This window comes from Myotis myotis, unplaced genomic scaffold (assembly GCF_014108235.1).
Source record: "Myotis myotis isolate mMyoMyo1 unplaced genomic scaffold, mMyoMyo1.p scaffold_m19_p_5, whole genome shotgun sequence".
NCBI lineage: Eukaryota > Metazoa > Chordata > Mammalia > Chiroptera > Vespertilionidae > Myotis > Myotis myotis.
Genome location: NW_023416357.1, coordinates 87990503 through 88009687, shown reverse-complemented (window position 1 = coordinate 88009687; position 19185 = coordinate 87990503). Strand labels below are relative to the sequence as shown.

Here is a 19185-nt window from a genome sequence, read left to right as displayed (position 1 = left end):
TGGGCCTAGAATTGCCCGATTAATCAATGGTGTCCCTTATTTTCTTGTAACTGATGGAAATGATAAGATAAATGGCTGCAGTTCATTCTGTTTTTATCTGTTTGTTTTTTGTTAATCCTCACCCAAGGATATTTTTCCATTGATTTTTATAGAGAGATTAGAAGGGAGGGGAGAGATAGAGCGCTCGAGAGAAACATAGTTGTGAGAAAGACACATCGATTGGTTGCCTCCTACACACATCCCCACCAGGGTCAGGGATCAAGTCTACAATCAAGGTACGTAGACTGGAATCAAATCTGAGACCCTTCAGTCCTCGGGTCAATGCTCTAACCAACTGGCCAGGCTAAAAAGTCCATTCTTTGAACTTTTTTTACTGTCTTTCTCTCTTGTAGAGCCCTGCACTGGGTTACACCTCAGATGCTTTGTGTCCCTGTTAATGAAGAAATTCCTGAAGTGTCTGATATGGTAGTGAAAGCAATTACAGGTCAGTGAAACTTTATCTATGTATATATGTATATATTTTTTATATTTGGATATTTTTCCCTTGAAGTTAACATATGTTTTAGAAACCCATACTTATTTCAGTGAGCAAAAAGATAGTAAAGTATTTCTAAAATTCAGACTGCCAAAGACATATTGGAATGTGGTAAGCATGATTTCCAGGAGTGTTAGTTTTATGAATTAAAAGCATTCTGATTAGCAGGTAAACTACTTTTCCCCTTCACTTTCCAAAACCGGGGCTTCTCATTTCTTGGGTATTGAACTAAACTAAGATCAAATACAGATAGAATAAATTTCTTAAAACTCAGTTGCATTAATTCTTTTTTTAAATATTTTTATTGATTTCAGAGAAGAAGGGAGAGGGATAGAGTGAGAGAAACATCAATGATGAGAGAGAATCATTGATCAGCTGCCTCCTGCACGCCCCCTACTGGGGATTGAGCCTGCAACCCGGGCATGTGCCCTGACCAGGAATTGAACCACGACCTCCTGGTTCATAGGTCAACGCTCAACCACTGAGCTGGGCTTATTTGCATTTATATACTCAAAGTAAGTTTGGAGAGAGGGAGGGAATTGGTGAGGCAAGGTCATACCCAAACTAGAGTTACATATTAAAATGATGCTTCTAATTGGTTGTTAATCAGAGATGTGCTTTGAATTACTTTTCTGGTTTGTTCAGAAAGTATATGAAGTGGCTTATATTGATGTGGTTCTGCCATTTCTGGATAGGTCTAGGGACCTAATAAGGTTTCTGTTTCTTAGTCATAGGAATAACTGAGTAGAAGTGCAACACAAACATTTAAAAAACAAACAAGAAACAAAAAAACTCCTAATGGAAAAGACATCCAATCTTGGACAACTTCTCCTTCATTATGAAGAGTTGGGAAGATTTGCTTACTTAGAGATTGTTAATGAAATTCTGCCGGGTAGAAAAGTAGGCCAGTTGCCGGTAGTGGTGTTGGAGGCAGGCTATGAAGTAGGCTGGCTCCTTTGATTATGAGAACCAGAGACTCCCTTAAGTAACAGGAAGAAATGGGGTTTGCTTAAGATATTATGAGGGTTGGAAGGGAGGCAGGACTTAGAAACAGCTCCAAGGCCTCTCTAGAGACTGAGTTATCTACTGTTAACATGATTCTTTTCCACTTTCTCAGGTTCTGCTTATCTTTGCATTTCAATTCTTATTATTACATGAATTGTTGTTTTTAATTCCCCATGAAGAGTCTAAATGATGTAGCTAAATACTGTCATCTTTGTTGTTCAAAGCTTTTCTGCTAGGCTATGTCATAGGTCCAGTGAATTGAGTTCTTTGGGTCAAGGCCTATTTTTTGCTCAGGGAACATTATGAGAGATTGAAGGTGACAGCCTCTCAAAAGCCTGAATGTGCACCTTTTAGACTTTTACCAAGTTCAAGACCAACTGGTTTATGTTTAAAGTACTCCATAGGAATTTATGTCGATAACTCTTTTCTGAAAAGTCATAGGACAGACCTTGCAAAACCAGAAACTGCAAGTACCCAACTGTTGTTTACTTAAAAATAGAACTAAGAAAGAGGATTTTAATACATCAACCATTTGTTAATAGAATTTGAGAGGTAAAAATTTTCTTTCAAGGCACCTGAGATGATGTTTCAAGAGATCTTTTTATTTATTTATTTATATATATATATATTTTATTGAGTTTTTACAGAGAGGAAGGGAGAGAGAGAGTTAGAAACATCGATGAGAGAGAAACATCGATCAGCTGCCTCCTGCACATCTCCTACTGGGGATGTGCCCGCAACCCAGGTACATGCCCTTGACCGGAATCGAACCTGGGACCTTTCAGTCCGCAGGCTGACGCTCTATCCACTGAGCCAAACCGGTTTCGGCAAGAGATCTTTTGATAGTAAAAATTCAGCCACAAAATTGTAAACACCTTCTTACTCTTTCTCATTTTAGCTGATACCTTGCCAATCCAAGTGCAATATTTTACCTCTTTGAGAACCAAAGATTATATGATCACTTTCTTCCTAATCTTTAAAATTGTCAGTCTAAGTACAGTAGTATTTATAGGACAGTCTATAATAGTCATCCTTTTAAAAAATAATACAGTTCTTAAATATAGAGATGTCAGCTCAGTTTCTCCAAGTCATCCCATCTGCTACTAATCAGCACTATCATTTTTGTTTATAAATATACTGCATGGGGCATTTTCCATTTTAGTTGACATCTGGCATCTAGTGGGTGGAGGCCAGGGATGCTACTAAACATCCTGCAGTGTACGGGACAATCCTGCAACATGGAATTTTCCAGTCCAAATGTCAAACTAACCTAGAAGTACAGACTACTTTGTTTCAAAACTCTATTAAAGGTAAGTCTAGACATCTGCTAAGATAGAGTAGGCACACTCAACCCTACCTTTCCTACTGATTAGAAGAAAAAGCCCAGGACAGGAGACCCAAAGCAAGAACTCTGAAAAGTAAATAGTAGCAGGTAGATTGGGGAGGGAAATCATTACTAGAAGAACAGCTAATACAATGGCGAGTTTCCTGTTTTGTTTGTTTTTCCTCCTGCATTTCCTAGTTTAGACTTTAGGGCAATGCAAATCATAGAACTGCATATTGTGGTGTGAGTGTCCAAAAGAGTCCAACAGAGAAACTTCTTTTAAACTGAATGATATTCAAGGAGGAGATGGAGGGGTTGCTGCAGGATGAAGAGAGTGGGAGAAATCCCTTGGACTCCCCCCAACCCCCACTCGCCCATTATATACTCTTCTTTACACTCTTGGCCCTGCCCCTTGGCAGTGCAGCTACACATGCATCCAGATAAAAAGTAATTCATTTTTTATTTACTTTAAAACATAAACAATAAAAATTAATGAGAAAATATGTAAAATAAAGAATAAAAATCAACAATAAAAGGCTTTGAAAGTATAAAAAAAAAATCTTCCCCAGTATCGTTTTTTGTAATAAGTTCTATTTACATAGAAAAAGAAAAATAGACTGAGACATAGTAACAATAATTATAATCCAGAGATAAAAAGTTAAGGAACTAATAATAAAAAAAAGTGAAGATTATATACTTCACAATATAGGTGCATAAGTAAAGAGAATAAAAGCATTAGTAAGTTAAAGTAAGGCCTCTGCACTGTCAGGTGTTTCTGTCTTCGACACATGGTTGATGGTCCTGTGAGGGTCCCTTGAGTAGCTTACCTCATGGATAGGAGGTGAGCAAAAAGAACTCTCTGGCCTGTACCACCCTGTCACCTAAGTCTGAAACTTATTCCTGCTCATGGCAAGAACTGGTATCAAATTCAGCTGCCTCAGCTGTTTACTTTGATGATATTCAAGATGGCAAGCATATATGTGCATCCAAAGGCACACTTCCTGCCCTTGTTCTGGCACTGAGTTTGTATCTAACTTTCCCTCACCATCTCCTAGTCCTCTGACAACGGATGTGTGCATATAAGAGTCCACCAGTTGGCCCTAGCTGCTTTGGCTCTGTGGATAGAGCATTGACCTGCAAACTGAAGGGTCCCAGGTTCAATTCTAGTCAAGAGCACGTGCCTGGGTTGCGAGCTCCATCCCCATTGTGGGGCGTGCAGGAAGCAGCCGGTCAATGATTTTCTCTCTCTTCATTGATGTTTCTATCTCTCCCCCTTTCCCTTCCTCTCTGAAATAAATAAAAATATATTTTAAAAAAAGAGCCCACCAGTTGGACTTAGTGGTAGTGAAGGGCATTGAAGCAATTTTTTTCTGAGAAATAAAATGTTTATGAGATTAAATATATACCCTTGATTTATCCCTTTTGCTGATAGCAGGTTGTAAGTGTCATAAAGTTTCTGTAGAAGTTTGTAGCTAGTGGAGATTTACATGCTGTGAGGGTTGGCCACTGCGAACCTCTGTGTGATGGGTTTCAGCAGCTGTATTTTGATATCTAATACAAAGATGCTTTGTACCATATAGTAGCCACATTGCTAAAAAGCAGTATGCAAATTGAGGATTTCTAAACTGAGTTTTAAAATACATTAAGAGTTAATTAAGAGACTTATTTCTCCATGAAATTCATAAGTAGTTTTACATCATGATTAAAAGAATGGGCATTAGAGTCAGACTTGGTTTCAAATCCCCCCTCTGTTACTTGCAATGTGTATCATCTTGGTCAGGTCATTAAACTTCTCTGAACCTCAATTCTCTTAATAATAATAATATCCCTGCCCTAGCCTGTGTGACTCAGTTGGTTGAGCGTTGTCCCATGCACTGAAAGGTTGCCAGTTTGATTCCTGGTTAGGGCACACGCCCAGGTTTTGGGCTTGATCCCCGTAGGGAGCATGTAGGAGGCAGCTGATCAATGTTGCTCTCACATTGATGTTTATATCTCTGTCTCCCTCTTCCTTCTTCTTCTCTCTCAAAATCAATTAAAAATATATTTTTAAAAAAGTATCACTTGCATCATCTGAGGATGAAAAGAAATTTGTAGAGCATACTGTGTAGTGCTAGGTCATGGTCATGTGTTCTATAAGTATGAGCTGGTATTTACTGTTTGCGCAATCTAAGTTTTTATTTATTTATTTATTTTTGTTAATCCTTGCCCAAGTATATTTTTCCCATTGATTTTTAAAGAGAGTGGAAGGGAGGGGGAAAGACAGAGAGAGAGAGAAATGTCGATGTGAGACAGACACATCAATTGGTTGCCTCCCACAACGCCCCAGCCAGGGCCAGGGATCGAGCCTGCAACCAAGGTACATACCCTTTACCGGAATCAGACCCACGATCCTTCAGTCCTCGGGCCAGCACTCTAACCACTGACCCAAACCAGCTACGGCCGATTTAAGTTTTATTTCCCGCCCCCCCCCCCCCATTTAAGTTTTATATACATTAAGTTAACTGGTGGAGAGGAGGTTAGCAAGGTTACCTCGCCAACTTAGGATAAAGTGATTATCCTAACGCTTCTTTTATGTAATTATTTTCTCATTGGAAGCACTGTGTTTTCTGTTTTACATTACAGATATTATCGAAATGGATTCGAAGCGGGTGCCTAGAGATAAGTTGGCCTGCATCACCAAGTGTAGCAAGCATATCTTCAATGCCATCAAGATCACCAAGGATGAGCCAGCTTCAGCCGATGACTTCTTACCTACTCTCATTTACATTGTTTTGAAGGGTAACCCCCCACGCCTTCAGTCTAATATTCAGTATATCACCCGCTTCTGCAACCCAAGCCGATTAATGTCTGGAGAGGATGGCTACTATTTCACCAATCTGGTGAGTATTTGTGATTTCTTGGTGTTATGGAGAACCACTATGAAGGTATTGAGTTTAGGGATATGACCAGTCACTCATAGGCCTGCGACATGTTAATTGCTCCTGAGTTGAGGAGTCAACATAACTACAGATGTTTGCTTGGTGCCACAGTGCACAGGTGACCAGGCCATGCAAACACTCCACCTCCCAATACTTGACCAGAGATTATAGTGCTTGTATGGGAAACATGATAACCACATTGAGGAGTCTGCTGCTTTGGTCCATCATTCCCCAGAGTCCTGGGTATAAGAGCCATTCACTTATGTGGCTTGTTTCAACCATGAATAAGTCAGATCCTAGGCTTTGGTTCCTTTATTAAAAGATTTATTTTTGTTGTATTTCTACAAGTTACCACTTAGAACTGAAAACTAAGATATTTTAAGAAAGGGTCAGTTTAGAGAATGTGAAATGATTTTTAACTATTGTTTTGCTGCAGTGCTAATTAATTCTAGGCAGGACAAGATTGAAGTATATATATATCTAAGTTATAAGGCAGAATAATTCCTTTTACTGAAGACTAAACTTCTGTTTGTTTGCTTAGACAAGATATACTGTCAAACAATGAACTTGAACCTCAGCACTGTAAGTGCTTTGTTTCCTGTTCTGGAAGTTGTACAGGGTAATAGGTAAGGAGAGGAAGCCAGGGTAAGGAATCTCCAAGCCTCCCAAAATTTGTTGAGATTTATTTTTACACTAGAGGCATGGTGCACAAAATTCGTGCAAGGGTAGGGTCCCTAGGCCTGGCCAGCGATCAAGGCCGATTGGGGCCTCCCTTCCCCAACTGCTGGCTGCCAGCTGGGGCCTTCCTTCTTTCCATGCCACCCCCTGGTGGTCAGTACATGTCATAGTGAGAGAGCGGTCTCCCGGTCGAAATCCCGCAGGGACAATTCGCATATTAGGCTTTTATGTATATAGATAGGTATTCACTTTTGTACCTAATTTTGTGTTCATCTTTTATTTATTTCCCTTTAAATGAGTTCCCAAAAGCGTATAAGCTTCAGGTCCCTCAAAACCTGGATTGCCCTTGTTACGTATCACCCTCAGCCACTGTGTTCCCCTACCTGTCACTGTAGTGCCAGCATCTGGGAAGTGTGGTTTGTAAGTGGAGGAATTTGGGACTATTTCAAAATGATGCTTGCTCCCTTATTTGGAGCACTATTTCTTAACATAAAGGAAGCATGCACTGGAGTACTAAAGAAGAAAGAGCCTTTTGGAGTCAATTGTTATGTACAGAGGATTAGATGATCTGAAAATCCTGAGAAGAATAGAGATGGAGAGACATGGTAGTAGGAGAAATGAAGCAAGACCAGGAGGTCTTTGAGGGGCCCTCGTTATTGAAACTGGAGGCTGCTGGTTCACCTATACTCTGCAGCTTCCCCGTGCCTTGACCTACAGCCTTAACTATGTTTGCACCTTCTTTCTTCATCCTGTTCTTGCTGGACTCAGAGTCGGCTTCTATGCTCACTTTTCCAATAAAAATGCTCTGGCAAAAGTAAAAAATCTGCCAGTTGACAAATCCCCTGGGGAACTCTCAGTCTTCATCTTACTTCTTTAACATTCTTGATGGCTCCTTTGTTCTGGAACTTATATCTCTTGGCTTCTACAATTCCACCCCTTCTTGTCTTTTTGTAGGCTTTGTGTCCTCTACTTCTTCTTGAGTTGTGTCACTCCCTGGGGTTCTGTCCTCTGTGCATCTCTCTCCCTAGGCTGTCTCCTCTGGTCACAGCTCTGCTGGTCACCTGGACAGGTTTGTGTCACCTGTTTTGACCTCATGCTGAGCTCCACTTCCAGCTATTTGTTGTGCCTCAGATTTAATTTGTTCAAAACTGAAACTGCTTCCCAATCAGATGTCTTTTTTCTTTTCTGTATACAGTTGATCCTTGAACAATATGCGTTTGAACTGCACAGGTCCACTTATATGCAGATTTTTTCAATAAATACTGTAACTGTATTTTCTCTTCCTTATAGTTTTCTTTTTTAAAAAAAATATTTTTTTATTGATTTCAGAGAGGAAGAAAAAGATAGAAACATCAATGATGAGAGAGAACCATTGATCGGCTGCCTCCTGCACACCCCACACTGGGGATGATGCCCTTGATCAGAATTGAACCCAGCACCCTTCAGTCTGCAGGCCAATGCTCTATCCACTGAGCCAAACCAGCTAGGGCTGATTTTGTTTTTAGAAAATTTTTTAAATTGTGTTTTCATTGATTCTTTTTTAGAAAGAGAGGAAGGGGGAGGGATAGAGGGATAGAGGGACAGAAACAACGTTGAAAGAGAAACATCATTGGTCAGCTACCTCTGCATGTCTCCTACTGGGGATTGAGCCTACAATCCAGGCATGTGCCCTGACTGGGAATAGAACCAGTCACCTCTTGGTGCATAGGTCGATGCTCAACCACTGAGCCACACCGGCTGGGCTTTCTTATTATGTTCTTAATAATACTTTTTCTTTGGTTTACTTTATTATAATAATACAGTATTCAGTACATACAACATACAAAATATTTATCAATCAACTGTTTATGTTATGAGTAAGGCATCCGGTCAACAGCAGGCTATTAGTAGTTAACTTTCGGAGGAGTCAAAAGTTATACTGGGTTCAATCCCTACTTGAGGGGTATACGAAAGGCAACTGACCGGTATCTCTCTCTCTCCCCCTTTCTCTCTCTCTAAATATCAGTAAAAAGATGTCCTTGGGTGAGGATTTTTTTTTTTACAGATTCAGGTGAATATTTTTGTAAAAATAGCATTTTTACAAAAAATGCGAAAATGGTGCGTGCTCATTGTAGAAAAATTTAATAAATATAAGAATGTGTAACTGATGGAAGTCTGTTTCACTGTTTGTCCTAGCATTTCTATACTAATAATTGTTGCCATTTATTCATTGCTTACTACAGATCTATGAGCTAAGCACATTACATGTGTTACGGTGTTTAATTCTCACAGTAAATCTGATATTTCCCCCCTTTTACTCATGTGGAAACCTCACAGAGCCTAGGTAATTTTCCTAGGATCACACAACTCTTGACTGTCAAGTGACAGAGGTGACAACTCAGGTTGTCTGGTTTTAAAACTTGTACTTTTGCCCTGGCCGGTTTGGCTCAGTGGATAAGAGCGTCAGCCCGAAGATTGAAGGGTCTTGGGTTCGATTCTGGTCATGGACGCCCATGAGTTGTGGGTTTGTTCCCCCCAGCCCCAAGTGTGCGGAGGCAACCTGTCAATGTTCTCTCTCAGTCTCTCCTCCTCCCTTCCACTCTCTCTAAAAATCAATAGAAAAATATCCTCTAGTGAGGATTAACCAAAACAAAACAAACAAACAAAAAACACAAACTTGTCCTTTTAACATGTGATTTAAAATATCTCTTTGGGAACTGGTGGTCTGTGTGCCACAGGGGTCCCCGAGGACGCTCCCAATGTCTGGCCATGCCCTAGTAAGCCTTGTGGGGCTCGCAAGACCACAAAACAAAGTGGTTTTATGGGGTGTGCCCCCAGGTACTTGGCCCTGGAGCTCCTGTCCTCAACAAGGATTCCTCTGCTCTGCAGAGAAGCAGAAAGCCTGTAGGAAGCTCTGTAGCAGCCAGGGTGGAACCAGCATTGAAGGTGCCTCCTCAGTACTTCACTCTGTTCAAGACTGTAGCACCTTTGAACAACCTAAGTAGAGAATTGAATTTCTGACAGGCTCAGTGGGAGTTGGCAATTAGATTTAATTGTTTTTTTGTTTTTTTAAGGAAGAAATGTACTATTTCAGATGAGAGCATAAAGGAAACATGATCGGCTATGTGTTGATAGTTTTTGAAGCTGAAGTCCATGGAGGTTCATTAGACTGTTTTGTCTACTTTTGCTTCAGTTTTAAATTCTCCATAATGAAAGGATTTTAAAAAATCGATTTTAATATTTGTGACTTTGCTCATATGATTATAATAACATTCTCTTCTTTTTGTAGTGCTGTGCTGTGACTTTCATTGAGAAGTTAGACGCTCAGTCTTTGAATTTAAGTCAGGAAGACTTTGATCGATACATGTCTGGCCAGACTTCTCCCAGAAAGCAAGAATCTGAGAATTGGTCTCCTGATGCTTGTTTAGGTGTTAAGCAAATGTATAAGAACTTGGATCTCCTGTCTCAATTGAATGAACGACAGGAAAGGATTATGACTGAAGCCAAGAAACTTGAAAAAGACCTAATAGATTGGACTGATGGAATTGCAAAAAAGGTTCAAGACATTGTTGAGAAATGTCCACTTGAAATTAAGCCCCCAAATCAGTCTTTAGCAGCTATTGACTCTGAAAATGTTGAAAATGACAAACTTCCTCCACCATTGCAACCTCAAGTATATGCAGGATGATAAAATGTACAGATAGTATTTATTTGAGCCTAAATTGTAGCTAGTCCTTACTACAGTCCACTGATTGAGATATAGAATATAACTTAATTGCTTTTAAGTGTCAGAGCATTTTTCAAGGTACAGTTTGTGGGGATTGTTTTTGTTTTGTTTTCCTGGCAGGGGAAGCTTAGTAAATAATAAAGTACTATTTATTTGAGTTACTGAAATAGATTCATTTAAGGCTTGTGTGAAATTTTTGTCTAAATCTATTTTTTCTCCACGATTTTCCTATGTGCTTCCATGTGGTATTCAGTGTGGTTTAGATTTGGGTAAATAATTGCCTCTTAAAGGGTAAAACAAATGAATGCTACAAATGTATGTTTAAGGGAATTCAATGGTACCACTATTCTATAATTTAAAATAATTTTATAATTGTAAAGATAGAAGATATATTGATAAGTAAGTATATAAAATTGTATATATGTAAAAAAAGAAAAAAGGAATGGTGTGTGCTGTGCATGGCATTTCATATGTTCATTTTTTGGGTTTAAAATGGTGTATTGAATGTTTGCCTTTAACACCATTTTACTTGGTTTGCCCCACTACAGTGAATGTAGAAGTTTTTAGACATACTTCCCTTAAAATGTTGACTCTATTTTTGACACTATGGTAACCCTGATTTTAAGGTCCTGTATAGTCCTGTATAGTCAGAGACTATGACACCATTGAGGTTCAGAATAATTTTAAGTTTAATTCACTGTTCAGTATACTCAGTTGAAGGCTTTGAGCCATGCTTCTCACACCTCTTTCCTCTATCCATTCAGCAAATATTTATTGAGCTCTTTGATGTAAAGGAGACCTTGCTCTGGGTCAAAGGACAGCAGGGACCAGGACTCTGCTGATGAGAGCTGACGGGGAGCTCTCAGAACTGTAAAGTGCAGGTGACCTTTTGCCTCCATAGTGTACTTTTGACTTTATGGACAACCCAGACACATGTCACATAAACCTCTTTTTGGGTTTCTCAACTTCAGCACTATTGACATTTGGGGCCCGAGGAGTTTTTGTTGTGTGGTGCAACATCCCTAGCCTCTATACCCACTAGTGACTAGTAGCAACCCCCCCCCCCCCCCAGTTGCGAAAAATCATCGTAGATATTGCCGAATGTTACCGGGGGTGGGGAGCAAAATTGCCCCCAATTAAGAACCACTGATCTATATTGTAAGCAAGGTAGTTCTGCCAGTGGTTAATATGCTGTAACCAAAGAATATTGCATGAAGTGCACACCATACTGTTAACTGACCTCTTCCAGTGAGGCTTTACCGTCACCATCCATGCAAAACTTTTTCTGATTCTAATGGAGCCTTTCATAACTTAAATATGCTGCTTATGATACTCCTTCCCAGCAATCATTTCTACAAATTATCAGTGTACCTGTGAAATTGTGAGTAATTCCCAGGGAATTACCATTCTTGAACAAGATCACATCACACAAGCAGTAAAGAAAGTTTCCTTTGTTTTCCCAATATCTTGCTAATAATGTACCACAAATTTGTAGTCAGTAATTTTGGAATAAAACTAGGGTGCATATAAAACTTTTTATCCTTAAATTTACATATAAAATCCATCAAGTTGACAAGTCTGTTGTCATAAAGCACTGAAGACATGAGTCAGCTGATCACCAAGTTCCTATGGAATGGAATGAGTTACTGTGAAATATGAATGAGAACTTGCTCTTAGAAACGTGGGCCCAAACGATTTTCACACAAAGCTTTTCTCCGTTTTTCTGTTTTATTTTCTATGTACTTTCTAGGTGCTAACCCAGATATGCACACTCTTAATTCTCCTGGGAATATATAGTTCTTTTAGTCATTGTACATTATGTCTGTTAAATGAAATGTGTGTATCAGCCTCCCACTGAAGCAGTCTTCTTTGGATTTCTTACATATCTTAAGGCAATATGTTGAATTGACTTTTTTGTATATATCATATTGGTTGAATTCTTCAGATGTGGACTCTTGCCTTAGCTAGAGGCTTATATTTCTCTTAAGCATCAATACTATGGCCAGAGTTTCTGTTTTCTCAACCAGAAAGTATTGATATTTCATGTACTATAAATGTGATTAGAATAAACCTTGGGAACAGAAGTCCTTATCAATAAAATTTCATGATCCATTCCTTTTCCAAACTGATTTTTGGTTCTTCATCTTAGGAAAATGTACACTATTAATGTTTTTCACATTAAAAAGGTTTTCCTTTTAAGCCACAGATATCATTGTCATACTTTGAAAAATTAGAGACATCCAATGGGGGGAAAAATAGCAAGAGAAGGATGTTCGTTATCACTACATTTAATGCTGTTCTGAAAGTTTCATCCAAGATACTCAGTCTTCAAGCAGAACTAAAGGTAGAGGGGAAAGGAGTTAGTCTAATATAGAGCTGTTATAACCTGGTGGTTGAGGACATGAACTTAAGCTAGAAGGCTTGAATTTAGTTTTGAATTTTGACTCTGCCACTTACCTGCCTCTTTGACCTTGGGCAAGTCTCTCGTGTTTCACATACCTCTTCTGTGAAGTGGGATAATAATAGTACAAGCTTCAAGGGGTTGTTGTAAGGATTAAATGATTCAGAACACTACATAGCAATGCTAAGTGCTTAAGTGATAGCTATTATTTGTAGGTGATTTTTCTTTTTCTTTTTTTTTTTTTTAAATATATTTTATTGATTTTTTTACAGAGAGGAAGGGAGAGAGATAGAGAGTTAGAAACATCGATGAGAGAGAAACATCGATCAGCTGCCTCTGCACATCTCCTACTGGGGATGTGCCCGCAACCCAGGTACATGCCCTTGACCGGAATCGAACCCGGGACCTTTCAGTCCGCAGGCCGACGCTCTATCCACTGAGCCAAACCGGTTTCGGCTGTAGGTGATTTTTCTATGTAGAAAACCTAAGAGAATTGACATTGAAACTATTATTAAATTTCACTAAAGTATGAGATATGAAATGTTAAAATAGCCATTAAAAGTAACTGTACAAAATGACTTTTCTTATCTCCTTACTAGCCACTTAGCAAATATAATGGGAAAAATTTATTCATAATAGATACACATATAAATCACCTGGAAGTAACAAGAGCTTTTGGGATTTATATGAAAAGAAATTACAAAACTGAGTAAGAAACAAAAGAATAGAGAGAAATACACAGGGCCTCTGTGGTTGCATAGGGTCCTGTGCTCAGAAGGTCCTTGTGCTAGGGCTTTAATGTTTTGTCTGCCATCTTGGAATTCTTAATAATTTTATATTTGAATTTGTGCTTTTAAGTGAAGGCTGATGGGATGAAGCATGGTGGCAGGGTGACGTGATAGGAAGGCTTGAAACCTCCTATCACCCCGCAGGATGACTTCTTGGTCTCCCCACTCCCACCCTGTGACCAGTCTATCCAGGGCCTGGACACTCAGCTTTAGTTGGGGCTGAGTGTGCATGCCTGTGGTGGCTTGGGGCAGAGCATGATGGCACATCTTGTGGATAGCTGGCTGGGAGCTGCATCTTGGTCAGTGCGGGGCAGGGACACATCTAATCTGATCTTGTGTGCTCTTTGGAGAAAAGGCTGAACTTAGGGCTGTGGATGGGGAAGAAATGGTGTGAGAAATATCTTTTATGGTCATGAAGTAAGAAAGTACTTTAAGACTAATAGGAATATCTCAATAGGACACGAATCAGCTTGAAAGGGTTCCCACTGGCCAAATTTGGGACAGCTTGAACAAAAGAAACAGCATTTAATTGTGAAAAACATTAAGTAAATACTGTGGGGGGTTTTTTCTTAATGAAAAAAACAAACAAAAACACACCAATCCTCACATATTGGAGGTTATCATTATACCAACCCATTTGGGAAGGACTATAATTGACACCTAATGGATGGAGGAAAAGCCTTCTTCACAGAAAAATGCTTAGTAAATGTAGAAAAAAATAATAGAATTTTAAAAATCATTGCTTTAGCCCAGATCAGGATGACATTATTGGTGAAGAATAAACAGCTGAAGATAAAAAAACCTAACTCATTCTTATGAGGCCTGAATTGCCCCGACACTAAACCTAGATAAGGACATTACAAGAAAAGAAAACTAGAGACCAATTTCCCTGATGAATATAGATGCAAAAAATTCTCAACAAAGTATTAGCAAATATAATTCAGCCACACATTAAAAGGAATTCCTGGAATGCAAGAATGGTTCAACATTTGATAATCCATGCAATACCACATTAACAGAATGAAAGGAAAACATAATATGATTATTTCAATTGATACAGAAAATTTTGTTAAATAACAAAATTGAAGGAAATAGAAGAAAACTACCACAACTATTAAAGGGTAAAGTGGCCGAAACCGGTTTGGCTCAGTGGATAGAGCGTCGGCCTGCGGACTGAAAGGTCCCAGGTTCAATTCCGGTCAAGGGCATGTACCTGGGTTGCGGGCACTTCCCCATTGGGGGGGTGTGCAGGAGGCAGCTGATCGATGTTTCTCTCTCATCGATGTTTCTAACTATCCCTCTCCCTTCCTCTCTGTAAAAAATCAATAAAATATATTTTAAAAAAATAAAATAAAGGGTAAAGTGTATAAAAAAATCCCAAAGCTAACACTATATGATGAAAGACAAAGCTTTTCCTCTAAGACCAGGAAGAAGACAAGGTTGCCTGTTTTCACCACTTCTATTCAAAATGACCTGTGTTGGGATTATCTGGCAAGAATTTTAAAGACTCTATCATTTTAAAAAAACACATCAAGGAGAAAGATGAATGTGTTTGAAATAAACAGCAGAAAACCCCAGCAAAATAATCAGATATAAAAAAGAACCAAAAGGGAATGTTAGAACTGAAAATTATAATAACTGATTTTTTATTGGGCTCCATATCAGAATGGAAATGACAGAGGAATGCATTTGTGAACTAAAGATATAAATTAATCTGATCATCAGGGAGAAAATAGACTGAAATTAAAAACTGAGTGTAGCCTTAGGAAGGATCTCTGGAACAATAATGAAAGATCTAGCATTCTTGTCATTGGAGTCCCAGAAAGAGAAGAAAAGTACTATGGCTAAAAAAAATTTAAATAAATAGTGGCTGAAAGTTGACAAAATTTGGCCAACAGCATAAATCTATAGATTCAAAAAGCTGCATGATGCCCTAGCTGGTTTGGCTCAGTGAATAGAGCATCAGTATACAGAATGAGGGGTCCTGAGTTTGATTCCGGTCAGGGGCACATGCCTGGGTTGTGGGCTCCGTCCCCGATGTGGGGTGTGCAGGAGGTGGCCAATCGGTGGTTGTCTCTCATCATTGGTGTTTCTAACTCTCCCTCTCCCTTCTTCTCTGAAATCAATAATAATAATAATAATAATAATAATAATTAATAAAAAGCTGCATGAACCCCAAATAGAAGGAACCCCATAAAACTATTCAAAGACATGTCACATATTTCTCAAAATTAAAGACAAACAAAAAGTCTTGAAAGTAGTCAGCAAGGACACGTCTAGAGCAAAGATTTAAATGACATTGGATTTCTAATTAGAAACCATGGAGGCCAGAGGAAATGCTGACAAGAATGTGGAGAATCCTGATGGGAATCTAACTTGGTATAGCTACTCTGGGAAATTGTTTGGCTACTTCTTAGTATAAAACTAAACATGTAATTATCATACAAATCCCACCAATTGCATTGTTGAACATTTATTTCATTTATCACAGAGAAATGAAAAATGTATGTTTTACACAAAAGCATGTATACAAATGCTCACAGCACCTTTATTTATGATAACCCCACAATGGAAACAATTCACATATCCTGCAACGGGTGAATAGTTAAATTGTGGTTCAGTTATACAACAGACTGCTACTCAATAAGAAGGAATAAGCTATTGGTACAATGTCTTGGATGTATCTTAAAGGATAAGCACTGAGTAAAAATCGTCAATCCAAAAGGTTACATATTGTATGATTTCATATATGTGTATGTTATATATATAAAACAGTTATAGAGATGGAGAACAAATTAGTAGTTTACAGGAATTCAGAAAGGGTTGAGGAGGGAGCTGAGTGTTGTTATAAAAGGGCAGCACAGTGGTTCCTATTCATGTGAAATTGTTCTGTATCTTGACTGTCACGGTAATTATACAAGTTTACACATGTAAACTATAAATGTTAAACCATAAATGATATTATACAAAACTGGTGAAATCTGTATAAAATCAGTGTATTGTTTCAGTGTAAATTTCCTGGTTGTGGTATTGTACAATGTAAGATGTTACCATTGGGGGAACCTGGGGGGAAAGTACATGGGATCTCTATTATTTCTTACTCCTGGATGTGAATTGGCATTTATCTTGAAATAACAAGTTGGATTTTTAAAATCTATTAAATCATCTGGAAACAACCCAGAGCCCATTAAGTAATAAATGAATAGAAAAACAAAAAATGGAATATTTGTATGTGAATTAACCTTATTTTTATTAGATTGAAGAAAAAGACTGCCCATGACCACATGGGCGATGTCCAAATCTTTATTAAGTTTATTGGAGTAACATTGGTTAATAAGATCATATAGGTTTCAGATGTGGATTTCTATGATACAAGATCTGTCTATTGCACTGTGCCCACCACCCTAAGTCAAATCATCTTCCATTACCATATATTGGGCCCTCTCCACCCTCCCCACCCTCTTCCCTCTGGCAACCACCACACTATTGTTTGTGTCCACGAGTGTTATATCCCACATATGATGTAATCATATGGTTCTTAGATTTTTCTGCCTGGCTTATGTCACTTAGCATAATATTCTCAAGGTCCCTCCATGTTGTTGCAAATGGCAGTATTTCATCTTTTCTTATGGCAGAGTAGTATTCCATCAAACAATGGAAAATTAATCAGCCATACAAAGAAGGAAATACTGATACACTCTATAACAAGGATGACATTACACTATGTGATAAAGAAGTAAAACAAAATACCATTTATATAAATGGAATCATGTAATGCATGATTCCATTTATACAAAATAGACAAATCTATAGAGACAGAAAGTAGATTAGTGTGCCAGGGACTAGGTGGAGGAGAGAAAGGGGAGTGACTGCTAGTGAGTACAGGATGATAAAAATGTTCTGGAATTAAATAGTGATAATGGTTTTACAACATTGTGAATATACACAAAACACTGAATTGTACACTTTATTATTATTTTTTTGGTAAGCAAAGGTGGACATTTTATTGAAGAACAAGTACAGACTCCCACGTAAGGGGAAGAGGAAAGAATCTCACAGCACAGACTCCCACATGGGGAGGGGGAAAGAGTCTCTGAATTGTACACTTTAAATAATGAATTTTGCCCTAACTGGTTTGGTTCAGTGGCTAGAGCGTCAGCCTGTGGAATGAAGGGTCCCAGGTTCAATTCGGGTCAAGGGCACATGCCTGGGTTGCGTGCAGGAGGCAACCAATCAATGATTCTCTCTCATCATTGATGTTTCTATCTCTCTCTCCCTCTCCACTCCCTTCCTCTCTGAAATCAATTTTAAAAAAACGAATTTTATGAGTTATATCTCTATAAAGCATTAAAATATCAAAATAGCTTATTAGTCGCATGTAAAATTTTCCAAACCACTTCTCCAGGCTGAACTATGGCATTTACTCTAAGACTGGTCTTAAGGTTACTATTACCTAAAGTAAATGTGCTTTAAGGACAATACATTGTACATGATTTTAGCAGCTTTCCTTTTGTTTTCTTAAATGTTCCCCAGGTGATTTTGCTAAGATGTTTAGATGTTTGTAGGAATAAACATTTACAAAAAAAAAAAAAAAAAAAAAAAAAAAAAAAGGTTATCAGAGTACAAATATAAGTGGAAAGAACTTTTTCAAATAAAAAAATTACAAAACATTTCAATCATTTAAAAATGCATAAAATTCAAATTTAAAGGCCCTAGCCAGTTGTTCAGTAGTTAGAGTGTAGGCCTGCAGATCAAAGGGTTCTGGGTTCGATTCTGGTCAAGGGCATGTATCTTGGTTGCAGGCTCCTCACTGGCCCAGGCCCTGGTCAGGGCTCGTGCAGGAGGCAACCAATCGATGTGTCTCTCTCACATTGATGTTTCTATCTTTCCCTCTCTCTTCCACTCTCCCTAAAAATCAATGGAAAAATATCCGTGGGTGAGGAATAACAACAAAAAATGTTTTCTACTTTTTGGCACAGTAATCTCATTTCTAGCAAGCAATGCTAAGAAAATAGTAGTAAACACAATAAAATTTTATGTAAAAATATCGACCACCAAAGTTGAAAAATTTCAGTGTAAATTGTTGCAGAGAGGAATGTTTAAATTGGAGGATAATTATGCAAAAAAACTATCCTAGGATAATATTAAGCATAGTTCCAAATTAGTTTTAAAATCCCATTCAATGCTAGGGAAAAAAAAGGGGGGGGGGAAGGGGAATAAATGTAGCAAAATCTTATCAGTGGTTACCATTGGATTTGAGGATTGCAGGTGGTTTTAATATTTTTTTTCAATATTTTCTAAAATTTTAAACTTAATATTATGGTTGTTTTATAACTAGAAAATTAGAAAAATTATTTTAAGACTATAAAAACGAAAGCTATCCAAATTACTATACAACACAGAATTAGAATATTATTCAGCAATAAAAAGAATGAAATCTTGCCATTTGTGACAATGTGGATGGAACTAGAGGGCATTATGCTAGGTGAAATAAGTCAGACAGAGAAAGACAATACGGTATAATTTCATTTAACATGTGAAATTAAAAAAAATGAAACAAATGAACAAACCAAACAAAACTAAAACAGAGTCCTAGAAACAAAGAACAAGCTGATGGTTGCAGAGGGCAGAGAGTGGAAGAATGCGTAAAAAAAGGAGAAGGGGAATATAGTCAATAATAGTGTGATAACTTTGTGTGGTGACAGATGGTTACTAGACTTAGTGTGGTGATCACATTGTAAGGTACATAAATGTTGAATCACTACGGTACACCTGAAACATATAATATTGTATGCCAACTGTACTTTAGTACAAATTAAAATATATAAAT

The 19185-nt window shown here is 38.1% G+C and overlaps 1 protein-coding gene across 11 annotated transcripts in view; it reads left to right on the top strand.

Annotated features, from left to right (window-relative positions):
• Nucleotides 1-12295, top strand: part of RABGEF1 (RAB guanine nucleotide exchange factor 1) — a 67444-nt gene extending 55149 nt beyond the window's left edge. For 6 of the 11 annotated variants that reach the window (XM_036309272.1, XM_036309270.1, XM_036309276.1 and 3 more), the window contains 4 exons: nt 153-275; nt 393-484; nt 5487-5743; nt 9729-12295. In XM_036309272.1, the coding sequence (XP_036165165.1) occupies nt 153-275; nt 393-484; nt 5487-5743; nt 9729-10127 (871 nt within the window). In that variant the 3' untranslated portion in view covers nt 10128-12295. The other 5 variants (XM_036309280.1, XM_036309274.1, XM_036309273.1 and 2 more) reach the window with 3 other exon arrangements.
• Nucleotides 12296-19185: the final 6890 nt, after the last annotated feature.